The sequence below is a fragment of the Rhodamnia argentea genome, chromosome 11, assembly GCF_020921035.1.
Source record: "Rhodamnia argentea isolate NSW1041297 chromosome 11, ASM2092103v1, whole genome shotgun sequence".
NCBI lineage: Eukaryota > Viridiplantae > Streptophyta > Magnoliopsida > Myrtales > Myrtaceae > Rhodamnia > Rhodamnia argentea.
The window spans coordinates 18,735,841-18,753,131 of NC_063160.1; the positions used below are offsets into that span (position 1 = coordinate 18,735,841).

The 17,291-nt window shown below is 41.5% G+C and overlaps 2 protein-coding genes and 1 long non-coding RNA gene across 4 annotated transcripts; 1 reads left to right on the forward strand and 2 right to left on the reverse strand.

Annotated features, from left to right (window-relative positions):
* Nucleotides 1–1,880, reverse strand: LOC115729233 (MHC class II regulatory factor RFX1). Of its 2 annotated transcripts, XM_048272451.1 has the most exons (2): nt 474–1,880; nt 1–443 (listed from the first exon to the last, which is right to left on the reverse strand). In XM_048272451.1, the coding sequence occupies exons 1-2, from the start codon at nt 1,775–1,777 to the stop codon at nt 212–214; spliced, it is 1,536 nt and encodes a 511-aa protein (XP_048128408.1). In that variant the 5' UTR covers nt 1,778–1,880; the 3' UTR covers nt 1–211. The 2 variants fall into 2 exon arrangements, with proteins under 2 accessions (XP_048128408.1, XP_030515585.2); XM_030659725.2 differs by having other exon boundaries at nt 1–1,880.
* A 9,776-nt stretch (nt 1,881–11,656) lies between these two features.
* LOC115727711 (protein NTM1-like 9) lies at nt 11,657–13,255 on the reverse strand. Its single transcript, XM_030657978.2, has 4 exons — nt 12,916–13,255; nt 12,408–12,703; nt 11,919–12,050; nt 11,657–11,793 (listed from the first exon to the last, which is right to left on the reverse strand). Exons 1-4 carry the CDS (start codon nt 13,121–13,123, stop codon nt 11,773–11,775), a joined length of 657 nt encoding a protein of 218 aa, XP_030513838.1. The 5' UTR covers nt 13,124–13,255; the 3' UTR covers nt 11,657–11,772.
* LOC115727717 lies at nt 11,666–17,222 on the forward strand. Its single transcript, XR_007197023.1, has 3 exons — nt 11,666–11,764; nt 17,071–17,135; nt 17,167–17,222. It is a non-coding gene; the product is annotated as an uncharacterized LOC115727717 (long non-coding RNA).
* The last annotated feature ends 69 nt before the right edge of the window (nt 17,223–17,291 follow it).

The window sequence follows — 17,291 nt, forward strand, 5'->3', positions numbered from 1 at the left end:
AAACCAGCAAAAGTAGAGAGATTATAGACTATTATCAACAGAGTAAAAACTCAAATCTGACCTCTGCACTCAAGCAGTGCTTACAAAAACCCAGGAAAATTTCACAATACCATGATATATCAAGAAGACATTGGTAACTCTTATACTATGCGAAACTTACAGCAGTTCTTTCTTACATGCCATATAACAAGTTTATACCTTTCCATGAGAATCACAGTGAACCTTGTGAAACTTTTGCAGCAACCACCTTACCCTCCTGATTAAACACGGCGCCGCCACCCTGCCTCATGTCGGCGCTCGCCGCTGCCATTCCCTGATACTGCGGGGGTGGCACCACCATCCCTCCCGCCGCCGTGTAGAACACTTGTCTCCCAACGCCGCCGTCGTAAGGCAAATGCGCATAGGCCACGGTTTCTGCCACCCCGCTGCCGCCGCCACCGCCGCCTCCTCCGCCGCCGCCGCCGCCGCCGTGCTGCCTCATGGCTCCAACGCCAAACCCTTCCGTGCTGGCCCCGGCCACCCTGGGCAACTGGTTCTGTGGGGGAAGAGCAGGCGGGGCTGCTGCCGTCAGCGGTGGCGCTTGTGATGGCGGATGGACGACGTTGTACACGGGCTGATCCCGGTAAGCGTCATGAGAAACCCTTTGCGGGAGGGTGTAGTACCCTTGACCCGCCGCCACCTGCCGCATCATCTGCGGTGGCGCAGCATGGTAAATGGTTCCTGGAGCAGGGATCATGTACATCTGCTGCTCCGGCTGACCCGTCACAGCAGCTGGGAACCCACACGACGGAATCTGCTTCTCCGCCTGCCAATACCCTGGAGGAGCCGTCGCAGCCGGGGCCACACCTGCGGGAATCGTCATCTGCTGCGTCTTCTCCTGTGCCAGCTTTTGCAAGTAGTAATTGTCAGCTCCATACCCACCGGCATTCCCCATGTTGTCGTCGCTCTTCCTTCTGTACATGGCGGCTTCTTGCCCCTGACCTCCGCCGCAGCTGATTTGCAGCCTCTGCAACTCATGCAGCTGCCGCTGTATCTCCAGCGGGTTCACCCCGTGATCCGACGCCACGACCCGCTCATCGCGGGGAATCCCGACACGACCCTCCTGGACAGCCGCCGTCGCCACCACCGGGTCCGCAACCGCCGCCGCCACCGCCACGCCCGGCGGAGCCTCGGCGACAACCCCCTTCTCCAACCCGAAAAGGAAATCGACATTAGCAGGCGGGGGCTTGGCGGGCTCCTGGACGGAAGGGCCGGAATTGAGAGCGTCGACGAAGCGGTCGCGATCGGACTTGGCGTCGGCGGAGGCGAAGGTGGGGGGGTGGGGGCTGTTGGGGTCGGCGAAGAGGAAGAGGCGCATGCGGGCGGGCTTGGCGCAGGCGCGGTAGAGGCGGTCGTACTCATGCATCATGTGCTCGAGGTCGTCGTCGGTGGTGACGGAGATGAGGGCGTCGAGGTCCTCGCCGGGGAGCTGGTACTTGAAGGAGACGCCGTCGGGGAGGTCGCAGAGGGAGGAGAGCTTGGAGAGGAAGGAGGAGAGCTTGATGTGGCGATCGACGGAGAGGATCTTGGTCTCGCCGCCGATGTAGGAGAGCTGGTTGTCGTGGGGGCGGGGGTGGATCTTGCCGCCGTAGCTGCACATGAACCTGGCCTTGTAGCTGCCGCTGTTGGGAGGCTGCTGCTGATCGTCCCAGGGAGTGGCGTCGAAGTCGATCTCGCGGGATCGCGGCGACGAGTTGCCGGAGTCTGGGTATGGTGGGTACGTCGGATACGCTTCCATTCTTTCTCTCTTGTGTTTCTCCTTCCTTTGCTTTTGGGCTGAGAGAGAGAGATAAAGAGAGAGAGGGAAAAGAAATGGAGATGAGTTGCAGGATTTTTATTTATTTATTTTTTTTAAAGGGGGTGTGGGGGGTGTTGGGCAATGATAAAACGACGTGACTGGTACATGGATGTGCTGTACCACTGAAGTGGGTTCGAGACACGTGGTCCAATCGCGGTCATCGGGGGAGGTGGGGGTGGGAAGTATGGTCAGAGCAAGGCTACTGACGAACTGACAGAGTAATCACACGCTCACAAGAGAAAATGCGGCGAGAAAAACAAAAAAGTCATTTTACTTTGAATAATTCCTTCGTTGAACAATTAAGGATGCCAAGTTGCCAACCATAACCATTCTATTTTTTAAAAATTAATTTCCGACCAAAAAAAAAAGATGCATAGAAATATCTTGTTAGATGGATTTTACCGAGTGTAGAAACAAATAAACACTTACCGTACAAATTATTAAACACCCGATCTCAAATGCATAGAGATTTCAAGAGCCGTGAGGTTTGGTCGAGGTGAGATCGTATATAAACCGACTAACCGAGGGAGCTCTTCCGATCTCAAAGCACGAAATTCTCTACACCTTATCGAGAGCACGAGACACGACAAGAAGGTCTTGATGTCTCAATTGGTTGCATATCGAAATTGGTAAAAAGTAAATATCACGTGCGATTCACTCGATCTAAGAATTAAACGTACCGACGCGACGTATTCGTTGTATCGAACGTAGAAGGTTAAACTCGGCGCGTTCCCGTGTGGATCCGACACGGCAAAGTTCACCAAAAAAATTTTGTGGGTCCAATCATGGGGCGACGCAGACCCCCAGATGAACTCTAACGCTTCGGACACGTACAAGGTTCGGTTGATGAAAGGAAAAGGATTAGCCGTGAATTTTGGGGCAAAGTTGGTGGGGACACGAGACGAGACAGAGAGATGTGCACGTGGTTGACTGGGATTGGACTGAGGGCTGGAGAATCTTTGCGTTCTCGTGTCCTAAAGTTTCTTTCCTCCCCCGGTGCGAACGCAACCGGCTATACCAAGTTCCGGTTGCCTGCCGCCCCCCGGGGTCACATCTGGGCAGAAAACCAGAATTTTCTCTCCCAATTCTGGCCCCAGTTGGTTCACCGTTACGAGCATTCAATTCTCTTATCTTTGCTTTTTTTTTCTTGGTCGAACTCAATTATCTTATTGCCATGGTTATAATACACGGGGTGATTGATCGTAAAGAAAAATAAAATTTCAAAGAGGACATTTTCATTTCGATTGATATAATGAAAAATTCCAACCTAATACATCTATAATAAATTTATCTCGAATTAATTTTTTGACCACCAAAAAAACCTCAAATTGATACACATATGAAAAATTTACTATTCGTTAGTTTATGTTAAATTAGGTTAATACTACAAAAAATCCTAAACTAATACATTTATGATCAAAACCCCGAACTGGTATACCGGTCAACTGCCATGTGTCATCTAACTCGGTAATTTAACGGTGCAATTTAACGAAAATTAACGGAAGAGGGTAAATTTGTCACGGGTGTACCAATTTTAAAATTTTTGGCGGTCAAAAAAATTAATTGAAAATAAATTTATTACAGACGTATCGGTTTGAGATTTTTCGTGATATTAATCTTTTTTTTTATTTTACTTCCTTAGAAGGAAATAATGATTAACGTGTTCACAATTTATCAAATGTCCTCTCGATTGGCCTATTGAGTATTGGGTATTGTCTCATGTCTTGTCAAAGATTGTTTGACCAAATACCTTAGAAAGGATGCACATGGAAATCCACAAGAATTTCGAAAGATCCTTTGCGGATTCTTGAAGAGGAAACGTGAACAAAAGTGCGAAGGTCGGACGCAATCTCGGCCCCGTATTGGAATGTGAAGATAAAACCGAAAGATAAAGCCGAACTACTAGTGTTCATCGATCGATTGGCTCATCTTTTGCTCGGATTAGTACACTAGTGTTTATACCTACTAGCCATGGTTAATAACGTTTAGCAAAGAAGGCAAATAAAATCCTACTTGACTTGTAGAATTCAGCAACATGTAGTTAACAAGTTACCTTCATCAGCTTGCAACTCCTCTTCCTAGCGGTTACAGCAGCCCATGTTTTCTGGGCAAATTATCGTTTGTGGCTTTCGAGATTTACAGCTCCGCGATGACTTCACGGTTGAATGGGTCATCATGATTGTAACCAAAATTGTCGGCTTCATGACTTGAACACTTGTCTTGTTCCCTGATTCATTGCAGCTTTCATTTCCCGTTGGCGATTGAGCCACGTCTCATTCATCGAGGCTCGTGGCTCAACGCTTGGTATTATGCTCGTCTTGCCTATCGACAACTTTCTCGCCGATTTTATTGATTACTTCAATCATGTATTGCTCGGTCTTTTCCAATTCGAGTCGATGGTTAGGTACCTGGGCAATTTTTGGTGGCAACATGTATGCCTATGACAAATGACCTGAAATTGGCGACGCGAATATATATATTCGTCCTGTCTTTTCTTTACTAGCTTCAAAATTCTCCCTTGAACCGATTTTCTTGCCTTCTCCCCCATATAACAAAACAGAGTTCAATGTTACAATTTGAGGGGCTTCAGATTTTAGGAGGAAAAGATAGCGACATAAACTCGGCGGCAAGCAACATGTTGCGACTAATTACGCCATAAGTCCATTTTCAATAGAAGAAAAATCAGAATTATTGATGTAGTCTTTTTTGTAAACACAAATTATTTTACCAATGTGAATGTAAATATGAATTTTTACATGTCTGCATATTAAGAAATGTATATGACTAAGGGAAAAAGGACAAAGGAAACAACTTGATTTCGAGAGATTGGTGCGTGCGACCTAAAATAGGCGCAAAGAATAAGTCTTGTCCTCGCGTGTGGACAATAGCCATTGGTTACATAGGACAAATTGGAAGTTAGTGTCCATTGGTCTCCTCCTCTTCGCAAAAATTCTAACAGTGCGGTCTTGCGAAAATTTCCGAGAACCACCCAAAAGACGACTAACGTCTGAGATTTGCAAGCACTGTCTTTAAAGAATAATTTTTGCCTTTCAAGTAGTGCGAAAGGTAAGGCAAGACTATTCTTCAAAATTTGACTGACCTTTCCGATTAGTGTGAAAATTTCGAGGATTACTCCTCAAGGCCACGAATGTCTAAGATTTGCAAGTATTGTCTTTAAAGAATAATTTTTGTCTTTTAGGCAGTGCGAAAGGCATGGCGAGACTATTCTTCAAAATTTGACTGATCTTTTCGATTAGTGTGAAATTTCCTAGAATTACCCCTAAAGGCGACGAATGCCTAAGATTTGCAAGCGCCGTCTTTAAAGAATAATTTTTTTTCCTTTCAATTAGTGCAGAAGGTTAGGTGAGACTATTCTTCAAAATTTGAATGACCTTTTTGATTAGTGTGTACTGAATTGCTTGAAAAGCAGAACCAATGAAAATGGATTAAAGTACACTACAAGTGCATCCTCCCACTTTAGTGCCAAAACTTTTAAAACAATCACTTAATTGTCATTTTTTAAAAAAAAAGCGATCACTTTAGTGCCAACTCCAATTTAAGGCGACGTGGCTCGTCGGAAATTTGGTGTGTCCTATTTTTTATTAATATTTGAGCTGATGTGACTTGTCGAAGTTAGCATTGAAGTAAGCGTTTTTCAAAAAATTTAGCACTTAAGTGATCGTTTTAAAACTGAAGTTATCGTTTTTCAAAAAATTTGACACTTAAGTGATCGTTTTAAAAGTTTTGATCTTGAAGTGATCGTTTTGAAAATTTTGGCACTGAAATGATCGTCGTACATAAGTTTTGACACTTATAATGTACTTAAGCCAATGTAAATGTATGAAATCGGGACGTAGAAAGAAAGAGAGAGTTTCGAGCATGAAACATTTACTACTAGAAAAATAAGTACAGCCTACATCTATTTTAGCTGTAGGGATAAAAGGTATTTGCTTGAGCCCAACAAATTAATTGTCATTATTACCAAGTTATTAAAATTTCACTCCAACAGACTTGGGGGAAAAGCTCACATACAGAAGAACCTTCTCCATTCATCATCTTTCTTGCTTGATTGATCGCATCAATGTACAACCAATCTAGCAGCTGCATTAATCGAGCGACAATAACATAAATTTGTTATCTCGCTCGCCGACTAAAATTCGCGGCACGACGAGACAAGAACCGTGATGGGATTTCGTCTCTGTTTGTATCTTGAAGCTTTGTGAAAATTATTGCTTCACTTCAATATACATACAAAGACAAGAATGATGACGAACTTGACTTATATCTGAGAATTTGCAACCATTGTCCCCACGTTTCATCTTTGTCGAATAGTTTTCATACATGCACTAGATCCGTGTTGCTTCTACGGCGACGCCAGACTGGTCTGAAATCTGATGGTCACGTACAAGTGAAAAACTTGATTTAATAAGTAGGTTGACTCATAGAAGTTTGTGTCTGATCTCTACTTTTGACAGTGATTAGCCAAACCCTAATAATGTTCTTCAGCTTTGGCAATAATACATGCCCACGAGATTGCTTTTCCCTCAAGGTAGATACTTGACTAACAATAGTGCGTATTCTCTATTTATAATGAACATTGTAACTTGGACCCTCAAACGGGTGGATCGGATAAAAAATAGCCCGACTCAAATAGACCATTTAACCATTTGGATACATTTTTGTGTAGTGTAATGCAATGCAAATCTAGTGACCCATACCAGACACGATCCATACCCAACACATATCTTATCCGACCATATTCCTAAAATACTTCCATATTTGACTCAAATTGAGGTGAGCGTACGGAGCAAGTGAACGCGATATCGAATAAGGTCTAAAGAGAATGAAGAGAGTCATAGAGATGTATTGGGTCTAAGTAAGTTGTAAACCTATTTACGGTCCATTTAACATTCATATTAAGTTTCAACTAATTTACGACTCATTTATTAAATATAATTAAAAAAATATAATAACTCAACCCATCATATACAGATTAAAAAATGAGCTTATGGATAATTTTGACGGGTCTAATTGTAACCGTCTTTTTTTTATCCCACCTTAGAAAATGGTTCGAGATAAGTCTACCGGAACTTTAGTCAAACACTAGTCAAGCAATACAAAGCTTACGACTTTGAAGGGCCGTAAGAGAAGATGTGGCACAGGGACAGCCGGAGGATCTAGCTGTCTTCCTACCAAATTACAGGCGATAACGCTGGTGCTTCTTCCACTGTTGTTGTCAAATTATTTACGAAGGACATGTTCCGTTTGACCTAGCTTCGAGCTAGCAATCTCGCTGCTTCAAAGTTCAAACAGTGATGGCCCTTCCTTCAAGGGCCCCTGCACATGCGAACAAGTCTATGGAATGCGCAGCAAATTGCGTGTTCTTGTGCTTGACGAACTTGGTTTTATAAAATGGGTCTGGCTTTCTTTTTTTGATTGCAATCGAAGTCGTCAACCAGCTATCTTCGCTAGATCTCGTTCCGCCTTTTGATGCAATGTTTGTTACTGCAATAAGGAATAAAAAAGATAGTGGATTGCTAATTCATTTCGTCGTGAAGGGACTTAATATGTGATTTGTCGGCTTTCTGAGATTAGTGCAAGGACCATCAAGGTTAAGAGTACGCTAAACGCTCGACCCATCACTCGTCATTATCACGGGGAAAAAGCCCAAATTGAAGGGATGTGAGTTGATTAGAGACATCGTTTCAAACCTTGAATGATGGCTCTACAGTTTGAGGCTTTGCACCATGTTCATGATTCATGAGAACTCCAACCTTTCATTGAAAGGTCTTTCGCGTTTTCGATACATAGAACATGAGCGATTCTCTCTCTCTCTCTCTCTCTCGCTCGCAGGTCAATGTCCAGTTCGAAGGTTTCTTCCCATTAAGGCCTGCAACTGTGTGAGTGAACCAATGGCATATGGAACCAAAGGGAAAGTCCAGAAACTCTGTGAATTCAGACGAAGTCCAAGACAAGAATGATGAAGACGTGCTTGAGCCGCGTGTCAGCTCGGAGGGGCCAGCATCAACTGCCACTCACTTCCCTTTTGGAAAATATTGCAGGCGAGCCCACTTGATTATAATTGTTTATCGGGTTCTTTGGATTACCAAAATCTTTATGTAATCATACAGATTAGTTTTTCATTGGACGTTGAACAAAATATTTATATAAAACTCATCTGTTTGGAAAGTCACTCAAGTTGTTGTAGTCCGTTCTTGACTTATACGAGCATCATTCTCTTTCCTTACGCCATTTCCCACGGCAATCTTTACTTCTTGAGAAAAAATCGATGCGAATATTTTCCGTAAACTATAACGTGGTTCATGAATTTTTAATTTATTCAATATAGTCGTTGAACTTTAGCTCATCAGGCAATACCATCTAGGGGTGAGCGGTTCCGGGTTCCTTACAAGTTCCACTTGGAACCCGGAACCTACCCGTCCAAACACGTTCCTCATTTTTTGGAACCTAGAACCTACCCATCACACCTTGGAACCTGGAACCTACCCCGTCACGGGTTCTAGGGTCGGTTCCGGGGTACCCGAGAACCTATCAATTTCTTTTATTTTCTTTTATTTTTTCATTTTTAGTTAAGTAAAATGAAAGTGAACACTACAACATCTAAGAGAAAGTAGATGTGAGTGATTTTAGGCTTTGTACATATTACATTTAGAACACGAAACCAATCTATTGGAATATATTTATCATTTTTTGGAACTTGAAACATAAAAAATTGTTTGACTTCAAATTATACACTCATCATCGGATGCCATATAACGTTGTATGATTGTGCAAAAATATATACCAAGAAAAATATAAAAATTTATTTCAGAATCCAGGGTCCAGGTTCCGGGTAGTAGAACCTAGAACCTACCCGTTGGAACGGGTTCCTCAATTTTTGGAACCTGGAACCTACCCTCGCATACCGGAACCTGGAACCAGAGCGGATCCTACGGGTTCCGGTTCTAGGTTCTCGGTTCTACCACGGAACCATGCTCACCCCTAATACCATCCCCGAACTTTTAAATTGTTCGATATGATCTATGTTATTTTTGGGGTGTGTTCAATGTCATCCCTAGACTATATGAAAATGTTTAATATTGTCTACGAGCTTTGATTAATAGAAGGATAGCAATGAATATTTTTATATAGTTTATGGACTATATTAAAAAAAAATTAAAAGTTCAAGATTTACATTGAAAATTGTGCTAAAGTTTAAAGATCATATTAAACAATTTAAAAGTTTAGCGACAAAATTGCATATGGGACTAGAGTTTGAGGATAAATTATCCCTTGCTGTTGTGGCCATCCACACGTTAGTCAGACGATCATCACATGTTCAGCCATGATCCTTCATTTCAGCAACGTGAACCTTGAAACATGCGAGGGAGCAGTCATTCTTTCTATTTGTTTATGAACATCATTAGTTATCATTCTTTCTATTTATTTATATAGTCCATGAGCTATATTGAACAAATTAAAAATTCAGAGACGATATTAAATATTTTCAATGTTTGAATCAGTTCACTTAGCAGCTAATATTTTCATGCTTCTTTTAGTACCTAGTACTTAAGGTGCGATTGAATCAGACACGGACTGCAGTGTTAAACGAGCTCCAACTTATAGGTGCATTTATCGAAACTTCTAAAAATCGATAAGATGAGTCACAAAATCACAAACTTAGGAACAATCCATCAAAGTCACAAACTTAGGAACAAACCAGTCGAAGTGGAAAAGAAAACGAAACCGAAGCGAACTATCTGGCTCTGCTTGAGGGTCATACTTCTGGGATCGGCCTGGATTCAGTTTGGATGGATTTTGATTCGAGATGCCTGTTTCCGTTTGAAGTTGTGCCTGAAACGGAACCTTGCAAGCCCTTATCGCGCACCGTCCTAGGACTCTTTGCACTGCTCACTGTGAAACCGGATGATCTGATTCCTCGAGTCTGTTCCAAGCAATGCTTTAAGCTCTCTCGTATAGAAGACATTCTCGGAAATGTCAGCTGTGGCTTTGTCCTTTTCACCTTCCCTTTCCTGCAAATACAACGTTCATCTATTCAGGTGAGATCCTTGATTAAGAAGAAGCAACTAAAATGAGGTCTGAAGCATATCAAGGAAAAGCGAAGATCAAGGCCAACACATAGAATCAAGTCTCACCGTGAAGATTGCATCTTACCGGACCAGCACAGCTGCTCAATTGTGCTTGTTATATATAGTCGAGTAGCTTCTCCAGGCAGCGGAGTAACTCCTGCATCGTCCCTGCTGTCTTATCGACCTTTTGTTCAACATGGTCAAGTTTAGTTTGGAATTTTGAGATCTTCGAGTCGATAGACTTGAGAATTTTGTTTTGGGCAAGGGCGTTCTCGGTTTGCCAATTTAAGACAGCTTTTGTTGAACTGATTTTTTTAGTCCTTCCTGCTTCATCCACATCTGTGGGATTCGGAACTTTTGGCATATGGCGGTATTTACCATGTCTATCAGTGAATTCTGCCACTGGGGGAAATTCTACACGATGTTTGGCAGGTGGGAGCCTGTATTTGCGTGGAAAGACTGGAATTGGCGGGGAAACCGCACTGGAGCAGGAGAGTTGTGCAGGTTCTGCTTCAGTTTTGATACATTTAAGAACAGGTTTATGATGAGGCAAAGCGGGCTCCTTCGATGGTGTCCCCTTGTCCTTGGATGCCGGTTTGCCAGAGGGTTTATTTTGTAGTTGGACTCTGTCTCGACCTCTCGAAGCTTGGGTTGGTACGGGATCACAGGGGGTCAAGTAGTTGATCCCAGGCACATATCCGGCTGGTTGAATCATGAAACAATGGGAAAAATTTTGTTTCTGGGAATTGTCTTGAGCATGAACCCCTGCTTCTTCTCTAGGCATATTGCCCGCACGTCTTATGGTAGGTTGTCTCAGCCTGTCAGCATGCTCCCCTTGCTCAACACGTCTGTTCACAGGCGACCGCCAACCCTGGTAGGACAATGGCGATACAGTAGTCAATAACGAATTGAATGTTGGAGTTCTCGTCACCTGACTATCCAATGATCCAGATAAACAGAGAACAATGTGCATTTCTTGCGGAAAAAGAAAGCGATAAATTTGCATTTAGACACTCCGCATACTATCCAACATGATGCTACAATGAATGTCAAGATCACTACCAAAGTAATTCAGAAGAGAGAATCTGTCCAATCAACATTATTTAAACTCTACATAACATTGCCGGAAGACCCAAAAGGAAGTGTACCTGTCCATTATCTGTGTCAGATTCTGTACCACTGCTTTGTCGGGTGAGAGAATATAACCACTTGTCGTTCGCTCCATCCTCATCAATCATATCGACCAAATCTTTTAGCGAGTCAGATTGACTATCACTTGTAATATCGATGTTAGAAGGAGCCCCCATGTCAACGAGATGAGCATTAGGATTAGAGGAGAGGTTCGGGTTCACTAGTGGGCGTAAGGCCTCTGCACATGGATCCATCGCAGCTTCCACAACGTTCTGTTTATTGACAAAGTAAACATCGGTTATCAATTCCATTCAAATGAGTTCTCGCACTTGAAGCAGACCACAAGGCATGTTAGTACTGATGGCTGCAATGAAAGTCGAGAACACTACCGAAGTAATTCAGAAGAGAGAATCTGTCCAATCAGCATTATTTAAATTCTACATAACATTGCCGGAAGACCCAAAAGGGAGTGTACCTGTCCATTATCTGTGTCAGATTCTGTACCCAAAAGGAAGTGTAACTGTCCATTATCTGTGTCAGATTCTGTACCACCGCTTTGTCGGATAATAGGATCTAACCACTCGTCAATAGGTACATCCTTCTCAATCATATCGACCAAATCTTTTAGCAAGTCAGATTGATTGTCATTGGTAATATCGATGTCAGGAGGGGCCCCCATGTCAACAAGATGAGGATTAGAGGGGAGGTTCAGGTTCATTGGTGGGTGTAAGGCCTCTGCACATGGATCCATCGCGGCTTCCATAGCATTCTGTTTATTGACGAAGTAAACATTGGTTAGCAGTACCATTTGAATGAGTTTACACACTTGAAAGCAGACCACAAGGCATGTTATTACTGACCTCTGGAATGTTATTCTGTGCTCTGTCATTGTTCATGTTCGTGAACAATGACATCGATCCAGCTTCAGCAGAGACTGAATCATCAATGAACTCATCTCGTCTGTTTATAAGGTGGCAAAGCACAAAATTCTGCTGAACATTCCAAGAGACAATAGGAAATGTCAGCTGAGTTACGGAAATCACATGCCGAGAAAGCATAGTCATTCCAGCAAATGTTGTGAAATATTGAAAACAGCCAGCAATGGTAATCGAACAATGACCAATTCTAGCTTAAAAGCAATCATTTAGGCGCCAAATCTTCCCATCTTTTCAGCTACAAGAGCTGGCAAGGCATAGTTGCACAAAATTCTGAACGAAAAGGCCTTTCATTTCCCACACAACCCCACCATCAAAACAACACAAGCTCATCAAAAGCCATAGAAGTGAGCATTACGAGCATTTCACTGTTCAACTTGCAGTCCAAAAAGAGAATCAAGTAATATGGACTACCTGGTCAAGAGAGTTGGTCCCAAAATTGCAGTCCTTTAGCCGATACTCATGCATGACCCATACCGTCGGCGGCGGCGTCTCTTTGCGGTTTGAACCCTCATTTTCCGTGAAAACTAAATTCCTCATAGTCCCAATCAACTCTTTAGTACCTTTGGCATTGATCTTCTTCTCTTGACCGGTCGTTTTCCAATGACCGGACTGGGTTTGTCGGTCAAACTTACTACGACTTTCAGTCTTGAACGAAAGACGAGTCAAGAACCACCACTCCGCCTCCTTGGACCTCACAATTGAGAATGCTACAGATACAATGGAGATCAGTGAGCTCAGGTTATAAAGCAGTGTTGAAAGTTAATGCGAACTAGGAGACACCCATTTTCAAAGTAAGAAAACAAATGCAAACCTCGACTTCAACCATAGTTTATCTCTCAAAACAGGGTCACCGTGCTAAAGACATCAAGATTTCGCACTCATAAACTACAGAGCAGCTTGAAGAGAATGTCATGTTTACCTCTGAACCTGAGGGGTAAATCCCAGGGATCGATATTGTACAGACCATGGATCACAGGAATAATGCAGGTATCAGCGTTGTATCGGAAGATTTGTCCTCTTAAGTAATGATTGACAAGTTCATCGTCGGTGGGGCGAAACCTGTATCCTACAGGCAGAAATTTATGCATTTGTCCGTAGAAAAGATCAAGGGGAATGAGGCAGGACATGCTCGACTCTTGACAACTTCACTCTGGAACTCAAATTTTGTAGTAACTTGGCGGCTGAATCTGAAGCAGGGTGACACTCAAAGCACTAGTTTTGGGCATTTTATAGACGGTGTTTTCGGATGCTATGCCAAAAGCATTGACATGACCCCTGACTGATGTTGTCCTTATGCAGAGTCCTTCCCTTGTTTCCGAAGAGAACTTTTTCTAAAGTGAAAAAAGAGAGTAATGTTGACAAGATAGCCGACATTGACAACTTTGTCTACGTGCAGGAGTTCGAGTGGCCAGATAACATGTCATTAACTCAACTTCTTATTCTCGTGTGTACTAATTTAAGATTTTCCGTATTATTAATTCTAATTCTTTTACACTCGGTGCTGTTTTACTGTCCTGCAAAATAACGAGAATAAGAAGTTCAATTACTCACATGTTATCAAAGCAATTGCAAAATGGGAAATTCAATTCTTGCCACTCGAACTCCTGCACGTAGACAAAGTTGTCAATGTCGGCCATCTTGCATCATTACTCTCTTATTTTCACTTTACAGAAAGTTCTCTTCCGAAGCAAGGGAAGGACTCTGCATAAAAGACAACGATCAGTCAGTGGTCAAGTCAATGCTTTCGGTATAGCATCCGAAAACTATGAAAAGCTCAAAATTAGTGCTTTGAGGGTCACTCAGCTTCTGATTCAGTCACTAAGGACGCGTACGGTAACTTTCTATTCTCAAAGTAACTTTTAAAATAGAAATACTTTTTTTTATTTCTATTCCTCACAAAACTTTTTAAAAACAGAAATACGTTTGGTAACTGCAAAAAAATTATGTTCCTGGAACAAAGAAAGAATAGAAACGCGTTTCGTAATTGCATAAAATTTCTGTTTTCAAAAAAAAAAAAACGCGTTTGGTAACTACAAAAAAATTATTCCTAATTTTTTCATTTAATTAAAGGGATTATATATATTAAAATTAAGATGCACTATCTTTTTAACTTACTAAATCAAATTAAATCTCATTTGTTCAATTTACTAAATCAAATTAGACCAATATATGTATAAGTAATTTATGCATGATTTATCAAATTACAATATAGAAGAGATCAACTATAAAAAAATAAAAAACTGAAAGAGTAGACGAATTAGAATTGGACAACGAGAATATCAAATATGTTTTCTATAGATAGGAAAAATTACAATTATGCGTCATACGTAAATGTTCTCAAGTAGTTAAAAATATGTTTACCTTTAAACGGGGACATCTAGAAAAATATTAATTGTACTTTGAGTGAAATTGGGGACTAAAATGAAAAATATTTGTGCATTTAGGTCTTATTAGTCCAATTGTGCAATTTTTCCAAATATGAGGACTGAAATGAGATGCAGGGTATCAAATTCTCATGTCATGACTCTAAAAGTAAAAAAAATTGGCTAAAATGATTTAAAATGAAAATTTTTAGTCAATTTAGGATTATGTTCATTGAAGAGGCATGTGGTCCCAAACTGAGTTTTTAAAAATTTAAGAGGCCAAAATGAAAAGGGAATTAAAATAAAAATTTGGTTTATTTTTGTGCATTTTTTGACCACGAATACTATTTTTCCTGATTTTCGGATATTTTTATAATTAAAATAAATCCGAAAAATGTTAAAAATTACGAAAAATATTTTTTGTTCAAAATTGGTTCTTAAGGCTAGGCCAAAGCTTCCAAGGTTGGTTTTGTAATTTTATGAATTGTTTTGGTATTTTTAATTATTTAAAAAAACGATCAAAAATCAAGTGTCAATATCATGCAAAAACAAAAGAGAAGAGAGTGTATTCAAAAACAAAATTGTTCCCAATTGTTTCTAAAAAATATTCCAAATGTGTTTCTAAAAAGTGTTCCAAGAACACAGAAGCAAGGTTTTTTTGTTTCTCAAAATATTCTCGGAACCCTTTAGAAACACTTTTTTTACCATACGCATTGTTGTTCTCAAAGTGTTCCGAGAACATTTTGGGAACAAAAATACTTTTCCTGGAGCGTTATTATACGCAGCCTAAGTTACTGAAAATTTGAGTTCGAGAGTGCGGTTGTCGAAGACTCGAGAATGTCCTACCTCATTCCCCTTGATCTTTTCTATGGACAAATGCATAAATTTCTGTCTGTAGGATACATGTTTCACCCCACCGACTGATGATCAACCTGTCAATCACTACTTGAGAGGACAAACCAGTATATCAATTTGAGATTTATATAACATTAATTTGAGATAAGTTTATCACAGAATATACTGGTTTGAAATTTTTTGTGATCCACAAATTTAGCACAGATATACAAATTTTGAATTTTTCGTGATATTAACTCAAAAAATTGTAAGGGACATCCAATAGCATTACAACAACCGTCAATCGAATGGGCATGAATCTAATACTAAATCAATACATCTCGTTTACAAAAATAATGTGTTTATAGAACCAACTGGGAGAAAAGCCAAACAACTGTTTGTATGTTTTCGGCAAATTCGGCGTTAGAAATTTCACCTACTGCTATGACAAATAACTCAACATCCAGCTCATGAAAAAAAAAACTCATTAAATAAATAATGTACATCAATGAATGCATTTGATCCATGTGCATTGTTTTCAACAAGGAAAATATTTTTTCTTGGCCACACAGCTTGGGCACAGTCTTTATCAGCACTTGAAGAATGTGCATCCAAACCAGTAGAAGCACACCAATTACCTAGCCAAAAAAGGCTTATGTCTTGCTTTCTTCGGCTGAGTGGCCAAGCTAGAACTAGCTATCGGAGTTCAACATCCATAATATCTCTTCTGGATGTTCATTATCAGCAAAAAAAGAATCCAAATGCTGAGTCAATTGCTCCAGGGTCTCTGTTGGTGGCTGTGGAGTTGCAGAGAAATCACGTTCTGATGAGTTGCATTCTGGTGAGAAAATGGGCGGTGGTGGTTGCCGTACATTTTCTTCTAAAGATTCGCGTTTTGGCATATGGCGGTATTTACCATGTCTGTCAGTGAATTCTGCCACTGGGGAAAATTCAACAGGACGTTTGGCAGGTGGGAACCTGTATTTGTGTGGAAAGACTGGAATTGGCGGGGAAACCGCACTGGGACAGGAGGGTTGTCCAGGTTCTGCATCAGTTTTGAACCATTTAAGAACAGGTTTATGACGAGGCAAAGCGGGCTCCTTCGATGGTGTCCCCTTGCCCTTGGATGCCGGTTTGCCAGAGGGTTTATTTTGTAGTTGGACTCTGTCTTGACCTCTCGAAGCTCGGGTTGGTACGGGATCACGGGGGGTCAAGTAGTTGATCTCAGGCACATATCCGGCTGGTTGAATCATGAAAAAATGGGAAAAATTTTGTTTCTGTGAATTGTCTTGAGCATGAACCCCTGCTTCTTCTCTAGGCATATTGCCCGAAGGTCTTATGGCAGGTTGTCTCAGCCTGTCAGCATGCTCCCCTTGCTCAACACGTCTGTTCACAGGCGACCGCCACCCCTGGAAGGACAATGGCGATACAGTAGTCAATAACAAATTGAATGTTGGAGTTCTCGTCACCTGACCATCCAATGATCCAGATAAACAGAGAACAATGTGCATTTCTTGCGGAAAAGAAAGCGAAAAATTTGCATTTAGACACTCCGCATACTGTCCAACATGATGCTACAATGAATGTCAAGATCACTACCAAAGTAATTCAGAAGAGAGAATCTGTCCAATCAACATTATTTAAACTCTACATAACATTGCCGGAAGACCCAAAAGGAAGTGTACCTGTCCATTATCTGTGTCAGATTCTGTACCACTGCTTTGTCGGGTGGGAGAATATAACCACTTGTCGTTCGCTCCATCCTCATCAATCATATCGACCAAATCTTTTAGTGAGTCAGATTGACTATCACTTGTAATATCGATGTTAGAAGGAGCCCCCATGCCAACAAGATGAGTATTAGGATTAGAGAAGAGGTTCGGGTTCACCGGTGGGCATAAGGCCTCTGCACATGGATCCATCGCGGCTTCCACAACGTTCTGTTTATCGACAAAGTAAACATCGGTTATCAGTTCCATTCAAATGAGTTTTCGGACTTGAAGCAGACCACAAGGCATGTTAGTACTGATAGCTGCAATGAATGTCGAGAACACTACCAAAGTAATTCAGAAGAGAGGATCTGTCCAATCAGCATTAT

Coding starts and splice junctions, on each gene's coding strand:
- LOC115727711 (XM_030657978.2), bottom strand. CDS start 13,123: ATGTCCTGCCTCATTCCCCTTGATCTTTTCTACGGACAAATGCATAAA. Junction 12,704..12,915: donor TTTACCCCTCAGGTTCAGAG/GTAAACATGACA, acceptor TTGTATCTGTAG/CATTCTCAATTGTGAGGTCC. Junction 12,051..12,407: donor GGACCAACTCTCTTGACCAG/GTAGTCCATATT, acceptor TGGAATGTTCAG/CAGAATTTTGTGCTTTGCCA.
- LOC115729233 (XM_030659725.2), bottom strand. CDS start 1,777: ATGGAAGCGTATCCGACGTACCCACCATACCCAGACTCCGGCAACTCG.